Here is a 14,634-nt window from a genome sequence, read left to right as displayed (position 1 = left end):
CACTTAAGTTTGATAAAATGATACCAGACTCTGGCTGACATGGAAAGAAATCACATTTTATGTTTACTGTTGCTTTAGCACCACAACAGAGTGATGAAACAAGCGGGCCACCCGATGGTGCAGTGGTTCTTCCACCTGACTTTGGTGCGGGCCGTCTGGGTTTGATTCCCACTCGGTGGCAGTGTGAGTGGTTGTCTGTCTCTCTGTGTGCCCTACAACTAACTGACGACCAGTTTAGGGTGTAGTCTGCCTTTTGCCCGAAGACAGTTGGGTTAGGCTCCAGCCACCCCCGCTACCTTTTGAGAATTTTCGGTATGGAAGATGAATGAATGGATGAAACAAGCCACACGTGGCTATGGAGCCACAGTTCAAAGGCTTTTTTTGTTGTCAATGCCACTCAAAGAGTTCATATGGCTGTTTTACTCTCTGATTAGATTCACTTTATTTGTCATTTTAAAGGAAATGTAAAGCTCATAGTAGTCAAAGTTATGTATACAAAATTTACAGAGAGGGTGTCCCCTGCCTCCGGCCCGAAATCAGCTGGGATAGGCTCCAGAACTCCGCGCCACTCTAGTGAGGGAGGATGAGGCGGTTCAGAAAATGAATGAATGAGTTGTGTAGGAACATCACTATGTTTACATTCAGAATCTTTATTGAAATGATATCAATTGATCCATTTTGACACTTAATGCGGACATTAATGTACACATTAAAGTCCTAATGCCATTATTTACTGTGACTATATGTAGTTCAAACACGAAGTGATTATAAGTCATTTCAACACTCCTATTTGAATGCCAACTTGTAGTGATATAGGAAAATAAAACCCCACGTCCCCATTTTGACCCAATCTCGCATACCCACTTGGACGGCCGCATCGGGAACAATGTTCCCTCTAATTTTTTGTTTGTCTGGGCAGAAAGACAACCTCCCTGAGCACACTGAGTATCGGTGTGAGCAACATCATCATTGCTCGCTATGGGCACACACCAGTATCACACCTGCCATAAGCAGGTGTATGTCTACTACACATAAATGATTTAGTAATAATAAAATATAATAATTAATATCTATGAATGTGCGGCCCGGCGGATGAGTGGTTCGCGCGTCGGCCTCAGCTAAAAATATATATATATATATATTTTGTGCACTCCATATGATTTGCTGTGCGCAGAGAAGACGAGAGTAGTGCGCAATTGCGCACGCACGCAGCTTAGAGGGAACATTGATCGGGAACCATCTCGTATGCTCGTATCTCAAATTTGTCTTGTATCTCAAGGCAAAAATTTGCTCTGAGTTTTCCCCATATCTCAATTTTCTCGTATGTTGGGGCACTCGCATGTCAAGGTAAAACTATATATCATGAAGTAACGCTGCTTGTCCAGTTGTGGTATTGGCATGATATTAGGCAGGCATTAGTGAAGTGAACTACTTTGAAGAAGCTTATTTTACTTTGAAAAGCTAAATGCCTCTTGCACTTAAAACCCTTCATCCATACTACAGAAATGATTTCACTCTTTGTACTTCAATGTGCTGCAGTGCGTACTAAAATGTGTTTCATTATACGTGTGAGAGTATGTATCCTGAATGCATGAGGTGATTTTTTTTGATTAGGTAATAACTCTACTTGCATGTTCTTTCTCTTAAGGCAGAGAACATCAAGATTTTATGTTTTCATGCCAGAAGGCCTGAAAATGCTCAAGCCCAGCATGCACCTTGCTGCAGCCATCTGCTCCCTCTCTCCTACATGCTTAACAAGGGTTGTTATAAAGTGCCAGCATATCTTGAGGGGAAGTAAATCAGACACGTGCATTCAAGAGATAACCAAACAAAATCACCCAGCGAGGAATAAGAACAAATATGACAGCAAGCGCAAAACTGAGTTACAAACAATGACATTTACCATATTTTCTCGCATATTCGCCGTGTATGTCGCAAAAAAATGATGACTGAATCAAGGGTATATGCACACAAATTAGACTTGACATGCAGAAAACTGCAAAGTGACAAAGACGAAATGCCATAACGCAAGACAATGTGGCCGATACGGTCATTTCTTTCAAAATACCAGAAAATAGATAAACAGTTAAAACGCTAAACAAATTCATTTTGATGTCTATGAATGAAATTCAGGAAAAAAATATGGTGTATCTTACATAAAACGTGAAAAAAACTAACTTGTGCCCGCCATTGCTCGCTCAGGACGCCGCCATCTTACTGTACTAGTTGGAAAAAAAAATATCAGCCTTTATACGTGTGTAATGTGTCCATGATATTATTGGACCTTGGTGAAAACGAGACTGCTGCCGACACACTTCCTGGTTGTACTGCTCACATGACTTCCTTTTTTAATTTGTCTACGTGCAGGCAACGCCCTTTCAGAAAGTGCAATCCAGCAGACGATCCTTTGGATTCATACAGTATACAGTAATACCTTGAAATACGAGCTTAATGCGTTCCAGGACTGAGCTTGTATATAAAATTTAACAAAATACAAATTAATTTGTTCCCACCCTCTGAAAAAAAACACCAAAAAAAACAAGATATTACAATGGAAAAATGGCTTTTTATTGGTTCTAATTCACCACCTACTCACAAAGCAACAAATACCTGGTTATGATCTTCAATACTAAAATGTGACATTACTCAGTACAGACAGACTGCACGGACGAGAGACAGAAAGAAAGGACAGGAGAGACTTGACGGACACGCTCGTAACATAACATAAACTTTAAATTGAACTTAAATGAATTTAGATTACTATACACACACTTAAAAATATTTTTTAATCTTACGTTACACTAAACTTGCAATAACCAACGCAAAGATGTTAATGTGTTCCACCGTGGTTTTTGAGGCGGAAGTTCCTGCTTCTCCATGAGTCAGAACCGAGTGTTTGTTTCATCCAGTTAGTTTTAGTTTTTTAATGATCGAACCAGCCATGACTCGCTTTGAAGGATTTTGCTGGTGTCTTTTTCAAATGCTTGCTTTGCTTTCAAATCCATGTGACCGGATGATTCGCCTAAAGACCTTTCGCCGACGGACGTTTGACAGACGGACATTTGACAGACGGACAGGTCGCCGAATGGACGTTCCGCCGAGCAAAGGTTTCGCCGAAACAGGATTCGCGCGCTCGCCCTGCCCCCGGATCGTGTGTGTGCAAGTTTTTCAACCTCGGCCTGCGGGCCATATACGGCCCATTAGGATTTTTAATCCGGCCCGCCACCGGCGTTGTACAAATTATAGTAAAAATCAATGATTCATTTCCCTTTGCCGCTTATCACCCTCAATTTATTAGTCTACCGTCAATGGCAGCCCGGGAATAAGAACTCTTGGGCGTGCATTGCAGCCCGGGAATAAGCACTCTTGGGCGGGCAGATTTAGCAGAACCGAGCCGTAAAATGACAGCAATCGGGTCAAATCCATCCTAAAACAGCATTTAATGATTAAATACAAATACTGGAGCTCTTTGGACATTAGAACCGAGCCCAGGGAAGTGAATTCCTCGGTAAAATGTCACGATGATGTCGCGATGGAGGCAAAAAAACGTCTATATACGTCCATTCGCCAAACGGCTCAAAATGCTCTCAAATTCGGTCAAATCCAGCTGAAAACAGCGTTCATTCGACCGAACGACCGTTCAGCGGAACATCCATTCGGCGACCTGTCCGTCTGTCAAATGTCCGTCGACGAAACGTCCTTAGGCGAATCATCCGAGTACCCAAATCCATGTAGATTCTGCGGACTTTTTCGCTATCTCCAGTAAAAAATGCAACCTGTATGCCCAGTGCTTGTAGATATCTTTACGCGAGAGAGATGCAGCGAGAAAGACAGTTCACTGTTATCATAAGCAGTCTCTCGCGGACTCGGCCACCAGGCTGTCTTGTATGCTCGTATCTCAAATTTGTCTCGTAACTCAAGGCAAATAAATTTTCCTCGTATCTCAAATTCCTTGTATGTTGGGGCATCTTATACTCGAGAAATTGTAATATTCTATGATTTTAAGGTAATTTTAAGGGTACAGCCTATATGCGCAGTCGGCTAATATGCGAGAAAATACGGTACATTGCTGTACACATTCATTCATTATTCTGTGGGTTTTTTAAACAATAATGAATTCAATCTTGCTCAAAATTCAATTTGAATGTATTTTGTAAGTGTTACATTCACAAAAGATATCCAAATATTGACTGTTTGAAGGAATAAACAGTTGTCCATTGTCTTGACTAGACCCACTTCATTGCACCACTTGCCATGCTTTTAATAGAATATGGAAGCATTCTTATGCACATGGCCTCTTTAATGAAGTTTTTAGCTGCCATTGACAGCGAATAATCTTTGCCAACTCTCCCACTCAAAATGAATTAGACATCTGTCAGCATCCATGTGCTGTATTGTAAATGCATTCCTGCTCTACAACTGCCCAAGCATAAAGACAACAAAAATCTTTATTTTCTGCTCAGTATGAGAATCATCTTAGTGTAGTGAAGTAAAAAAAATGGAAGGGAATACTTTGATTTAAGCTATACTGTTGTCATGGAAACACAGATCTTGATATTTAAGTGTTCTACGACTATTAGGTGAAAGCTTGCTGCTGTCAGAAAAACCAAGGTGGGTTTCATTAAGTAGTTTTTTTTGTTTTTGTTTTTTTTCTCTCCAGAACATGAACATTCATCTTTCCCGATGCTTCAGTTGATACTGGTTCCCAGTAAAATAAAAATAAAACGGTCAGGGTAAATATTTGTCTGTGATTTGTATTTTTTTAATATCTGCAGAAATGCAGTGCTATATTTTCCATGTTAAAAGAAATATTAATAGGGTGGCCCGGTGGCGAGTGGCTAGCGCGTCGGCCTCACAGCTCTGGGGTTCTGGGTTCAAATTCAGGTCATGTCCATCTGTGTGGAGTTTGCATGATCTCCCCGGGCCTGCGTGGGTTTCCTCCGGGTACTCCAGTTTCCTCCCACTTCCCAAAATCATGCATGGTAGGCTGATTGGACAGCCTAAATTGCCCCTAGGTATGGGTGTGAGAGTGCATGGTTGTCTCCTTGTGCCCTGCTATAGGGTGTCCCCCGGCTCTGGCCCGGAGTCAGCTGGGATAGGCTCCAGAACCCCCCGCGACCCTAATGAGGATAAACTGGTTCAGAAAATGAGATGAGATGAGAAAGAAATATTAATAGTTCCCAAGAAAAAATGGATTAATATTTCGATTTTTCAAACATTTTTAATCTCACCTAAGATCATTTCTATATTTTCATCTGCTCTTTGGCTATAACTCTGACTAACAATTCTGAGTCATGATGTAGGAAGTCCTTTGTTTAGCTGTTCAAGGGCACTGACGGTAAAACATTTTGGCTTATCTAATCATTTCTCTTTTAACTCTATTGCAACTAAATGGAAACCACAACCCCTGAATGCGTTACTTTGAGTACCAGTACATTCAGTACCCTGAATGCCCTTTCTTAATGATGTCCATTTTTTTTCTGGAAAAGTCCGTCTGGATAATAGCTTTGTGAGCAAATCTGCAACCAAATCTGTCGGCCATTGTGGGTGGAGTTTGCGATCTCTGGCTGCCTCACTATGGCTTTGGCCCGCCTACTAGCCAACCATAGTTGGTGAAAGCAATGACGTATCCCAGCCAGCAAAATGCCAACGCCTATGAAAAATCATTGTGGGGTTGCCAACTCGAAATCTGATTGGTTAAAAGCAACAGTCTTGTTTAATCCAGCAGACCCCGCAGAACTGATTTTGAAGGCTTTGAGGCAGATCTGATCTGGCAACAAACAATGGCTGAAATGTGATTGGTTAAATGCTTCAATATGAAAACACACATCTGGAAGCAGTGCACCCAGGGGGAAAAGCAATGAAAGGAAGCTAACAGACCATTTGGAATAATAAGTATTGATGGACAAAATATAATATGATTCAGATATTTCTTAGGCCAGCAGAGTTGGCCTTGAAGGCCCTGATGGCCCGCCACTGCCTGAATGTGAATATTAATTGCGCAGGGCACTTTGTTCTATTTGTGCCAAAAGATATCATCAGGTACCCACTTTATTAAGATTTTGAAAGTGTTGCTAAGCAGCAAAATGAACCACATTTCATTTGCAAGTTATCCAGTTAACAGCAAATTTAAGTGGAAAAAAACAAACTAGTATGAACTTATTATCTACTGTTTGAAAACAATATTTATTTATTCATCTTCCTTACTGACCATCCCCGAAAGGGTTCCGGGGTTGCTGAAGCCTAACCCAGCTATCTTCGGACGAAAGGTGGACTACACCCTAGACTGGTCACCAGTCAGTCGTAGGGCACACAGAGAGACAAACACCCATCCGCACTCCCAATCATACCACCACCACCAGGAATCGAGCTCGCGCCTGCCCGCGCCATGGTCAGGCGAGTGAACCTCTATGCCATCAGGCAGCAACAATATTTCTATTTACATTTAAATTTATATTATTGATTAAAAGTCTAAAACTCTTCCAGTACAACGGGATGTTTATTGTATAAATAATTGGGACATTTCTGATAATTTTGTTGCTAACATGTTTCAGGCATTTGAATAAAAAACTTTTTTTTAAACAAAACAACATTTCTAAAAAAAATTACGATAGTGATTGATGTTGTGCATTTCAAACTATTTACCTGGCTTGTTGCTCAAAGCAATCGATGTATCAATCCAGTGTGATGTTAAAACTGGAATGTGATGAACCAATTACAGAATTATTCAATATCAATTCTTTGAAAAATGATACAGTATGTACAGATATTACAGTCTGGCAAAATTCGATTCAATCCAAGATCAATATATGAGTACAGTTCAATGAGCCTTTAGGCCACAATAATTGGTATAAATTATTATAATAAATATTGGTATAATTCTAATTATAAATTATTTCCTCTTTTGTGTAACACTTCTAAACAGAACTTGTAGTATGAGACCTTTATATAACACTAAAAATTTTGCTAACTAGAAAATTTCTAAATGTATTTTCCAGCTGTAAGATGCAAACTCAAATGCACCCATGTTTTGAATCTTTTAATATATGAACTATCAAAACATCCTAATATATTTGCATTTTAAGTAGTACCTCTGTTTGGCCTTATTTTTTATCCCTGATTGAACATCACTCCTGTTGAGTAAATGAGATGCCACTTGCCATAATGCTGTCACTCATCCTTTTATATTTGAAGGCATTTTTCATTGCTCTCCCCAAAAATAAATAAATACCTGATGAGCAGAATTTTTGGAGGGACGGATTCAATTTCTAACCTTGTGTCGCCTGTGGCATATTATAGATGGTGGGCTTGAAGTGCCTCTTATTCTGAAGGCTGTTGGTGATAAAGCCCAGTATGCACCTTGCTGCAACCATCTGTTCCCTCGTTTTTGCCTGAGAGTTATGTTGACATAAAAGCACTGTTGCTGTTCTGCCAGTGCTCCATGTAAACACACTTCTGGCTTTGCACCAAGTAGTGCAGCCCAAGACTCAAACAGATGATGGTAATGCACAAGTTACAAAAAAAGCTGAATAATGTACTCCACTTCTTCTATATAGTTCAAAATAAGGAAGGAAAAAAGGCCATAGCATCCTAATTCAGAAAAATAAAGACAGAAAAGGATGAAGCAGACAGAGCCAAGTGATAGTATTGAGAGATAACTGTATACAACCCAGTTGAGATCTTCACATAAGCACACGGAAAAGCAGTTGAGTTCACAGTGAAATACAAGCAGAGCGTGAGACACAAACAGAATATACAGCCATGTTCTTCCCACAAGCACTCAACTCGATGTTGGGGAAATAATTTTGGGGTTTTTTTGTGCTCTGTGTTTGTGAGAGGCCTAGATGTGTCACTTTTTCTTTCAGTGACAAGAAATTAAAACTTTTTTTAAACAGTGTTGTGAAAGTGTAATGCAAAAATGCATGCCCAGTTTCGGTGAAAACGTTGTGTTAGGTGAGGAATTACATTGAAATATTTCTTTAAAATGTTTCATTTCAAATCATTAAAAAAACTAAGGATACTAGTACTTATCATTTGGAATGAAATGTTCCAAAACTGCTCAAGTTTTCAATGATCAATCTAATGCTTATTAAAAAGTTATCATTAAATTTTAATTAATAATTTCCCTGAGGTGATGTGGTCCCTGCCTTTTATTGTTGCAGTCGATAACTATTTAAGACAGTTTGTCGCTTTTGGTTATGATTCTATTCCGTCTCACAAGTATTTACATAAGAGAGAAGAAAACAGAGCTATTAAGGCCAATCAACATGTTTTTCTTGATTAGAATAAATCCCCATTTAATCTGTTTTGAATTTTGACACACTTGTTGTTGACAAAAGCAGTTTAGCATTGATTAAACTGGGATTTATTTGGATTGGGAATAGCAAAATAACACTCTACTGTTATCTTCCTTTTCTTGATAATTAATTGAAGAAATGATCCACAGATTGTCCTTTCATCTATTAAGTGTCTGATGCGTGGTGAGCAGGCTGGTTGTCATGGTGAATCAGTTACAACTTGGTCCGCCACAACTTTCACTTGTTCTCTCTCGTCTGGCCCACTGTGAAGAGGAAAACTCATAGTATGCATGCCAAATCTTTTGCGACAGCAGATCTCAGTTTTTTTTTTCTGACACTCAATGCTGCATTACATTAACATGATGTTCCCTGCAGCTGTTGGAAGGAATGGACAAACCAGACCCGTTGCCTTTTAATTCTTCCAGAAAGTTGCCATGGCATTCAGTGGATGACAAATATAGTGGGCTTTAGTAAAAGGGGGTGAGTGTAACCCCAAACAAGACTTGAAACCAGCAAGTAATGGCTCGACAAGCATTTATATTCGCCGACATCTCAAGTCCTGCAAAGGTTGATCAATCTCTGCTGCGTTTGACTTATTTTCTTGCATGTTTTCTTGAGGTTGCCTCTCCCGCCAGATTGTGAGGTAGCCATTTCATCACTGCACATCCCGACACAGCACTTCAGGTTACTGTATTTTCTGGACTATAAGTCGCATATTTGTTTTCATAGTTTTTCGGGGGTACGACTTGTGTGAAATTCATTCATTTTCTGAACCACTTAATCTTCCCAAGGGTCACAGGGGGTGTTGGAGCCTATCCCAGCTGACTTCGGGCTGGATGTGGGGGACACCATGAATTAGTGGACAGCCGATTGCAGGGCACGACGAGACGGACAACCATTCACCCTCATACATGGGCAATTTTGAGTGTTCAATCAACCAACCTTGCATGTCTTTGGAATGTGGGAGGGAACCGACGTGCCCAGATAAAACCCACGCAGGCCTGGGGAGAACATGCAAACTCCACACTGGAGGACGGACCTGGATCCGAACCCAGGACCCCAGAACTGTGAGGCCGACACGCTAACCACTCATCCGCCGGGCCGCCCTATGTGTGAAATTATTTACACATTATTATCCCTTCACATATTATTTTTGTACTGAACCGCAGGGCGCACACTAGGCCTGCATTGATTATTTAAACATTGGCAGTGGGTGGACTTTTGGCTTATCCCATTAGGCCCTAATGGTTTAGGGGAGATTGCCATGGCGAACTCATAGAACCGTTTCTAACTTACAAAAACAACTGAGAAGGGCCTACCAATAAATTGAAATTAATTTTTAACAACTTTTTGGGGAAGAAATTACCGACTGCTGTTGTCTCTATTCTTATTTTCATTATTATTATAAATGCGTCTTATACTCCAGTGCGACTTACGTATATATTATATTTTTATGCCTACTGGGCTCACCAATTTAAAGGGCACTAGCTCAGTTGTGGGTGCAATTTTTGTATATTTTGCCCAGACACAAGGCACTTCAGCCCAATGAGTGCAATATTACGTTAGTGCTAGCATGACATACACTAGCATTCATGTTAGCACTACCGTAATGTTGCGTGCATTTTGACAAAGGCACCAGAAGCAAACCTCAGTTTGATTGTGCTTTATTGTAGTAAAAAGTACTTACCTTAATATCTGTCAAAAAATTAAAACAGACAAATCATGTCAGAGTCGTCGCAGTGGGTTTTTTGTAAAAGTGGCGTCTGGCTTACGTGAATGCTTGCCTTGCGACACTTTATCCCAGGCATCCACAACCCATTCACAAATCGTTGCGTAACTTGCTCGACGCTCCCTATCAGTCTTTGTATAACTATGTTTGCCATTGGACATCTATCGCTCGCAAGGCGTTGGCCTTACATTCGCAGAAACTCAGCATTGTCTTTTTTTACTTGTCAATGCTGATTTTCCAGCTCCCTCCACTTGGCCACCATGGACCCGTTTTTGTTGAGGTGCCTCGAAAACAGCTCGATTTCCATGTTCCTCCGCATTCCTTCCAGTTTGAACTTTGCCTTGAAAGCGTACCTGTTTGCAAGTGCCATTTTTGGGGCTCAAACTGATATTGTTTGAATGCATTCCTATTGGTATGTGCTCTTTTTTGCACCCCCTTTCATGTCAGTCCTTTATTTCCATATAGTAGCGTGTCGGCAAGAAATGTACCCTGAAAGCCAAGCGGTCAGGGTCATACAGCAACATCTACAGAAATGTGAATTTAGTGCATACACTGAGCATCGGTAGCTTGTTGGCATGAATGGTTAGCGCGTCGGCATCACAGCTCTGTGGTCCTGGGTCCAAATCCAGGTCATGTCCATCTGTGTGGAGTCTGCGTGGGTTTCCTCCGGGTACTCAAGTTTCCCCCCACATTCTAAAAACATGCATGGTAGGCTGATTGGACACTCTAAATTGCACCTAGGTATGGGTGTGAGAGTGCATGGTTGTCCGTCTCCTTGTGTCCTGCGATCGGCTGGCCACCTTTGACCCGGAGACAGCTGGGATTGGCTCCTGCACTTCCCGTGACCCTAATGAGGATAAAGCGGTTCAGAAAATGAGATGAGATGATAGACTATGAGCATTGAATGATTGAGCCTCCCATCCATTATAGAGAAAATGTTAGACTTTTAATTGCGCTCTAAAGGCACGAAAATATGATATGTTTTTTGCCCTTTCATTATGAATTTTATACTCGGGCGCGACTTATAGCCCCAAAAATACAGTACTTAAACCTTGCACAGTCAAATCCAGAGGTGCGCTGTGCACCTGCAGATTGTGCAATACTATTCCGGAACGACAGCTTAAAGTCCTTGTCATCAATAAAAAGGCTGATGTCAGGGTGGGAAAAAAAGTGATGATCACTGTCCTGATTTTGGAGCCATTTGTGCTGTCAAACCCTGACAACCTAACTCTGCCTAGGCAGATTCTTTATGTTCTCTTTCTACAGAATTCAATCTGCTGATGAAATGCACCCCTCAGCATCTGTGGCTCTGAAGCCAGCGGCAAACCATCAAACTACATTTAATAGAATTGCCTACATCTAAAAGTGATTCTCTTTCTCTTTGCATTTACTGTTCAATATCTTAAAAAAATACAAAGTTGTGAGTTTGTCATGTATAACTAATGTATCAGAGTGACAAATGTTCACACCTGAAACATGCAAATGCAGAATTTCATTTCAAAAAAGTTCTTGATCCCCGAGGAATCACACAACAGTCTTTATTTTTCATGTTTTATTAAAATAAATATTCTAAAATCTTTATTTTATTTAACACAGGAATTAATCCCAAAGAAATTAGCTTACAAACAATGTTTCAAATTGTGAGTGTTTTATAAATTCTAATGTGGAAAGAATCTAGAGGGGGTGCAATAAGGAGAGCTGGATTTCAAAATGCACAACAAATATTGAACTTTTCCTCATGCCTTTGTCCCTGCCACATATATCACAGTGTTCTCTTTGATTAAAAAAAGCGAAGCGTGAAAGGTTACAGTTGACACATCATGCATAAATGAGAAAGACAATAACAAATGGCAGTCATCAAAAATGCCGCCAATGGCTTACATCCATAATTCATCACCTCTTTCATTATTGAATCAATAACAAATTTATGTAATCTCAACATTGTGATTGTCACGTTAGAATATTCTACAAACATAGAAACACTCTGACGAGGGACTGTTTGGTAATTAAAAACAGGACCGTACGTCATCTCATGCTGCCCGAAAGCGATGTTCGTCACTGTGCTCGTAAGTATGTGCATCAGGAACTTGCCTTGTAAACATTCCCAGTCAATCTGGCTCACCAGCAGCAGACCCATCTGCCCAGAACACAAAGTGCCCTTGCAGAAGATCAGCCAGCAATGCTGGTGAATTTCAAGTGCGGGGGTTTGGTTGGGCTAAGAATTCGGATTTCTTGTTTGTTCCTTCTTATTACACCAGCGAGGTTATAAAGGTGAAGGTGTTGTTATTGTGTTCACTGATGAAGTTGATTTGGCACTGTTCCAATCTAGCAATATCCCCAAGGTCCAACTGGGAAAGTAGGTGAGTTGGGTCTGTGTTGGTTATTAAAACCCTCCGCTTCCTTTCGGGCTCTGTTTCCAAGGGCGATTTTTCGCTGTCGCTGTTTTCGTCCTCCTCCTCTTCCTCTGTGATGGAACAGAGACGAGTCACGCTCCCAGGGGTGTCGACGGTTGACCTGTAGTGGCACTGGCCGTTGAGCAGTCTCCTCAGGGGCATAAGGGGCACCGCTTCATCCCCCAGTAGCTGCTGCTGGCAGTGCCGGAAGTCACTCTGCCGCTTAAGCCGTTTAAACTCAGTGAAGGCCGAGGTGGCATGCCGGTAGAGGCTTTGCGCGATAGCCTGGGCCTTTTCCGGCTTGCTGACCAAGACAGCGTGACAGCGAAGGACGATGGCCATGTTTTTAATCTGGTGCCTGTAAATCCAGGCCAAGATCTTGGGCCGACACGGGTCCGCTGTACAATAGGTGATCCTGTTGAGAGAGTACAGATGAACTGAACTGTTTTCCCCTGATTTATTTGCGCTCATGCGGATGCCTTGCGGTCCCACGGTCAATCTCATTTTCACGCTCTGCTCCCCGTAGCTGCTTTTTGCCCATATCTTGGCCACCGCTTCCTGGGTGCATCCTTCCCCTTTGGCCGTGATGGTGACCACACTTCCCAGATAGCGCACGTTGTATACCGGCTCTTCTCTGTTTAGCTCCACTTTCTGCCGCTTGCTATGGAAAATGCTTCCCACCCAATCGAAGGGGCAGTCAGGCAGCAGGTCAGGACAGGAGCGCAGCAAAGAGGAGAGGATGGAATGATAAGTCAGTCCGTTCCCAAGACTCTTGGCTTTCATTTTATTCTCATTTTCCACCAAAACAAACTTATTCCTCTTCCAGGGCAGCATAGTGTGGCAGCAGGAGGAGCTCCTGTGCCCCTTGCTTGTTTCTTTTAGGCGCCAACTAGAAAGATGGAGCTTGAGCGTAGAGAGAGAAAAAGAAAAAGAGAAGCTGCTTTCCCAAGCGCAGAAGGAATGAGCGCAAAGAGGCTCTGTCAGTCTGCTCCCTGCTCGCTCCTCCTTCCTCTTTCTCCTTCGCCGTTTGCATCATGATACACAGAGCCTGGTGTCGAGAGCATGCACACCCCTCCCTGCCGCTTTGTTTGGCTTCCAAATGGATCCCCTCTGAAGCATTACTGAGCTGTCCAGCTCTGCAATGAGGTATCACTGTATTTATGATCTCTATAAAGCTGAGGCAGAGTATATTTCGCCCACGGGAGGTCTCATGGGAGCTTAAATGACTGTTCTGTGACTACTTATGGAATGTGCTTGAGAGAGCATGAAAAAAAACATTGTTTGTTTGGGAGAGGAACACTTGTGAGGAATTGTTTCACATTAGTCAGCATGTGTGTTAAAACACTTCAGCATTTTTTCTCTGTCTTTTCCTTGTACTGAAAAAAATGTGGGTTAAGTAGTAGTGGTAAAAGTAGTAGTAGTCGGAGTAGTCAAAGTAATTCACAGATGGTGTTTTTATATATTTGCTTTGTCTTCTTTTGAATAAAATTGTCAAAAAAAGTAGTCTGTAATTCTATTACAGGTACAACTCTGGGAAACAGAATTGTCTCTCTTATTTTTATAGAAGAAAACAAAAATAAAAAAACAATACAGGAAGTCATTCATTGTGACTTTTAACCAAGTTATTCAATTTATTCAGTGTTTAGCAATTTTATATGAGCAAACTTGAGTTTCTTCCAGAGATTAATCTGAGTTAAATAAGGCTCAATGAACACCACTTCAAAATAGTACAATGTTTTTCTCTCCTGGTCATCCTTGGACTTTTCTATTTCTGTTATTAGAGCTCTATCTAGTGGATATTTTACTGCTTTAATAAAAACACCATCTGTGAATTTGCTATGTCTTCTTTTTAATAAAAGAGGCAAGTTTGTCTATACCAGGGGTAAGCTAACTTTTTGAATGGCAGCTTATTGATAATGTGTTTAATTTGGGACAATAATAGGATAAAAGAGGCAAGTTTGTCTATACCAGGGGTGGGCAAACTTTTTGACTTGCGGGCCAGAATGGATACTAAAATTTGACAGCATTTGGACACGCAATGTAATTTATCAAAGCTGGGGATTGAAATATAAGAAAAAAGACACAATTAAGGTGAAAATGTATTTCCAAATTTACTTTCAACATTAAGAACATGTTATTATTCAACAAAAGAGAGCAGTCTTTAATTGAGAGTGATGAGCGGTATTGCAGGGCAAAGGGAAAGGAATGAGGTAAT

General features: G+C 41.1%; 2 protein-coding genes across 3 annotated transcripts in view; one reads left to right on the top strand and one right to left on the bottom strand.

The window, feature by feature from the left end:
• mul1 (mitochondrial E3 ubiquitin protein ligase 1) overlaps window positions 1-14,634 on the top strand; it is an 89,357-nt gene that overhangs the window by 63,849 nt on the left and 10,874 nt on the right. The gene's annotated exons all lie outside the window — the stretch shown is intronic.
• Window positions 11,570-13,581, bottom strand: fam43b (family with sequence similarity 43 member B). Its single transcript, XM_077596360.1, has one exon. The coding sequence runs from the start codon at window positions 13,251-13,253 to the stop codon at window positions 12,276-12,278; it is 978 nt and encodes a 325-aa protein (XP_077452486.1). The 5' UTR covers window positions 13,254-13,581; the 3' UTR covers window positions 11,570-12,275.

The sequence above is a fragment of the Stigmatopora argus genome, chromosome 1, assembly GCF_051989625.1.
Source record: "Stigmatopora argus isolate UIUO_Sarg chromosome 1, RoL_Sarg_1.0, whole genome shotgun sequence".
In the NCBI taxonomy this organism is placed as follows: domain Eukaryota; kingdom Metazoa; phylum Chordata; class Actinopteri; order Syngnathiformes; family Syngnathidae; genus Stigmatopora; species Stigmatopora argus.
The sequence above is the reverse complement of the archived record's forward strand: the minus strand, read 5'-3'. Positions and strand labels throughout refer to the sequence as shown.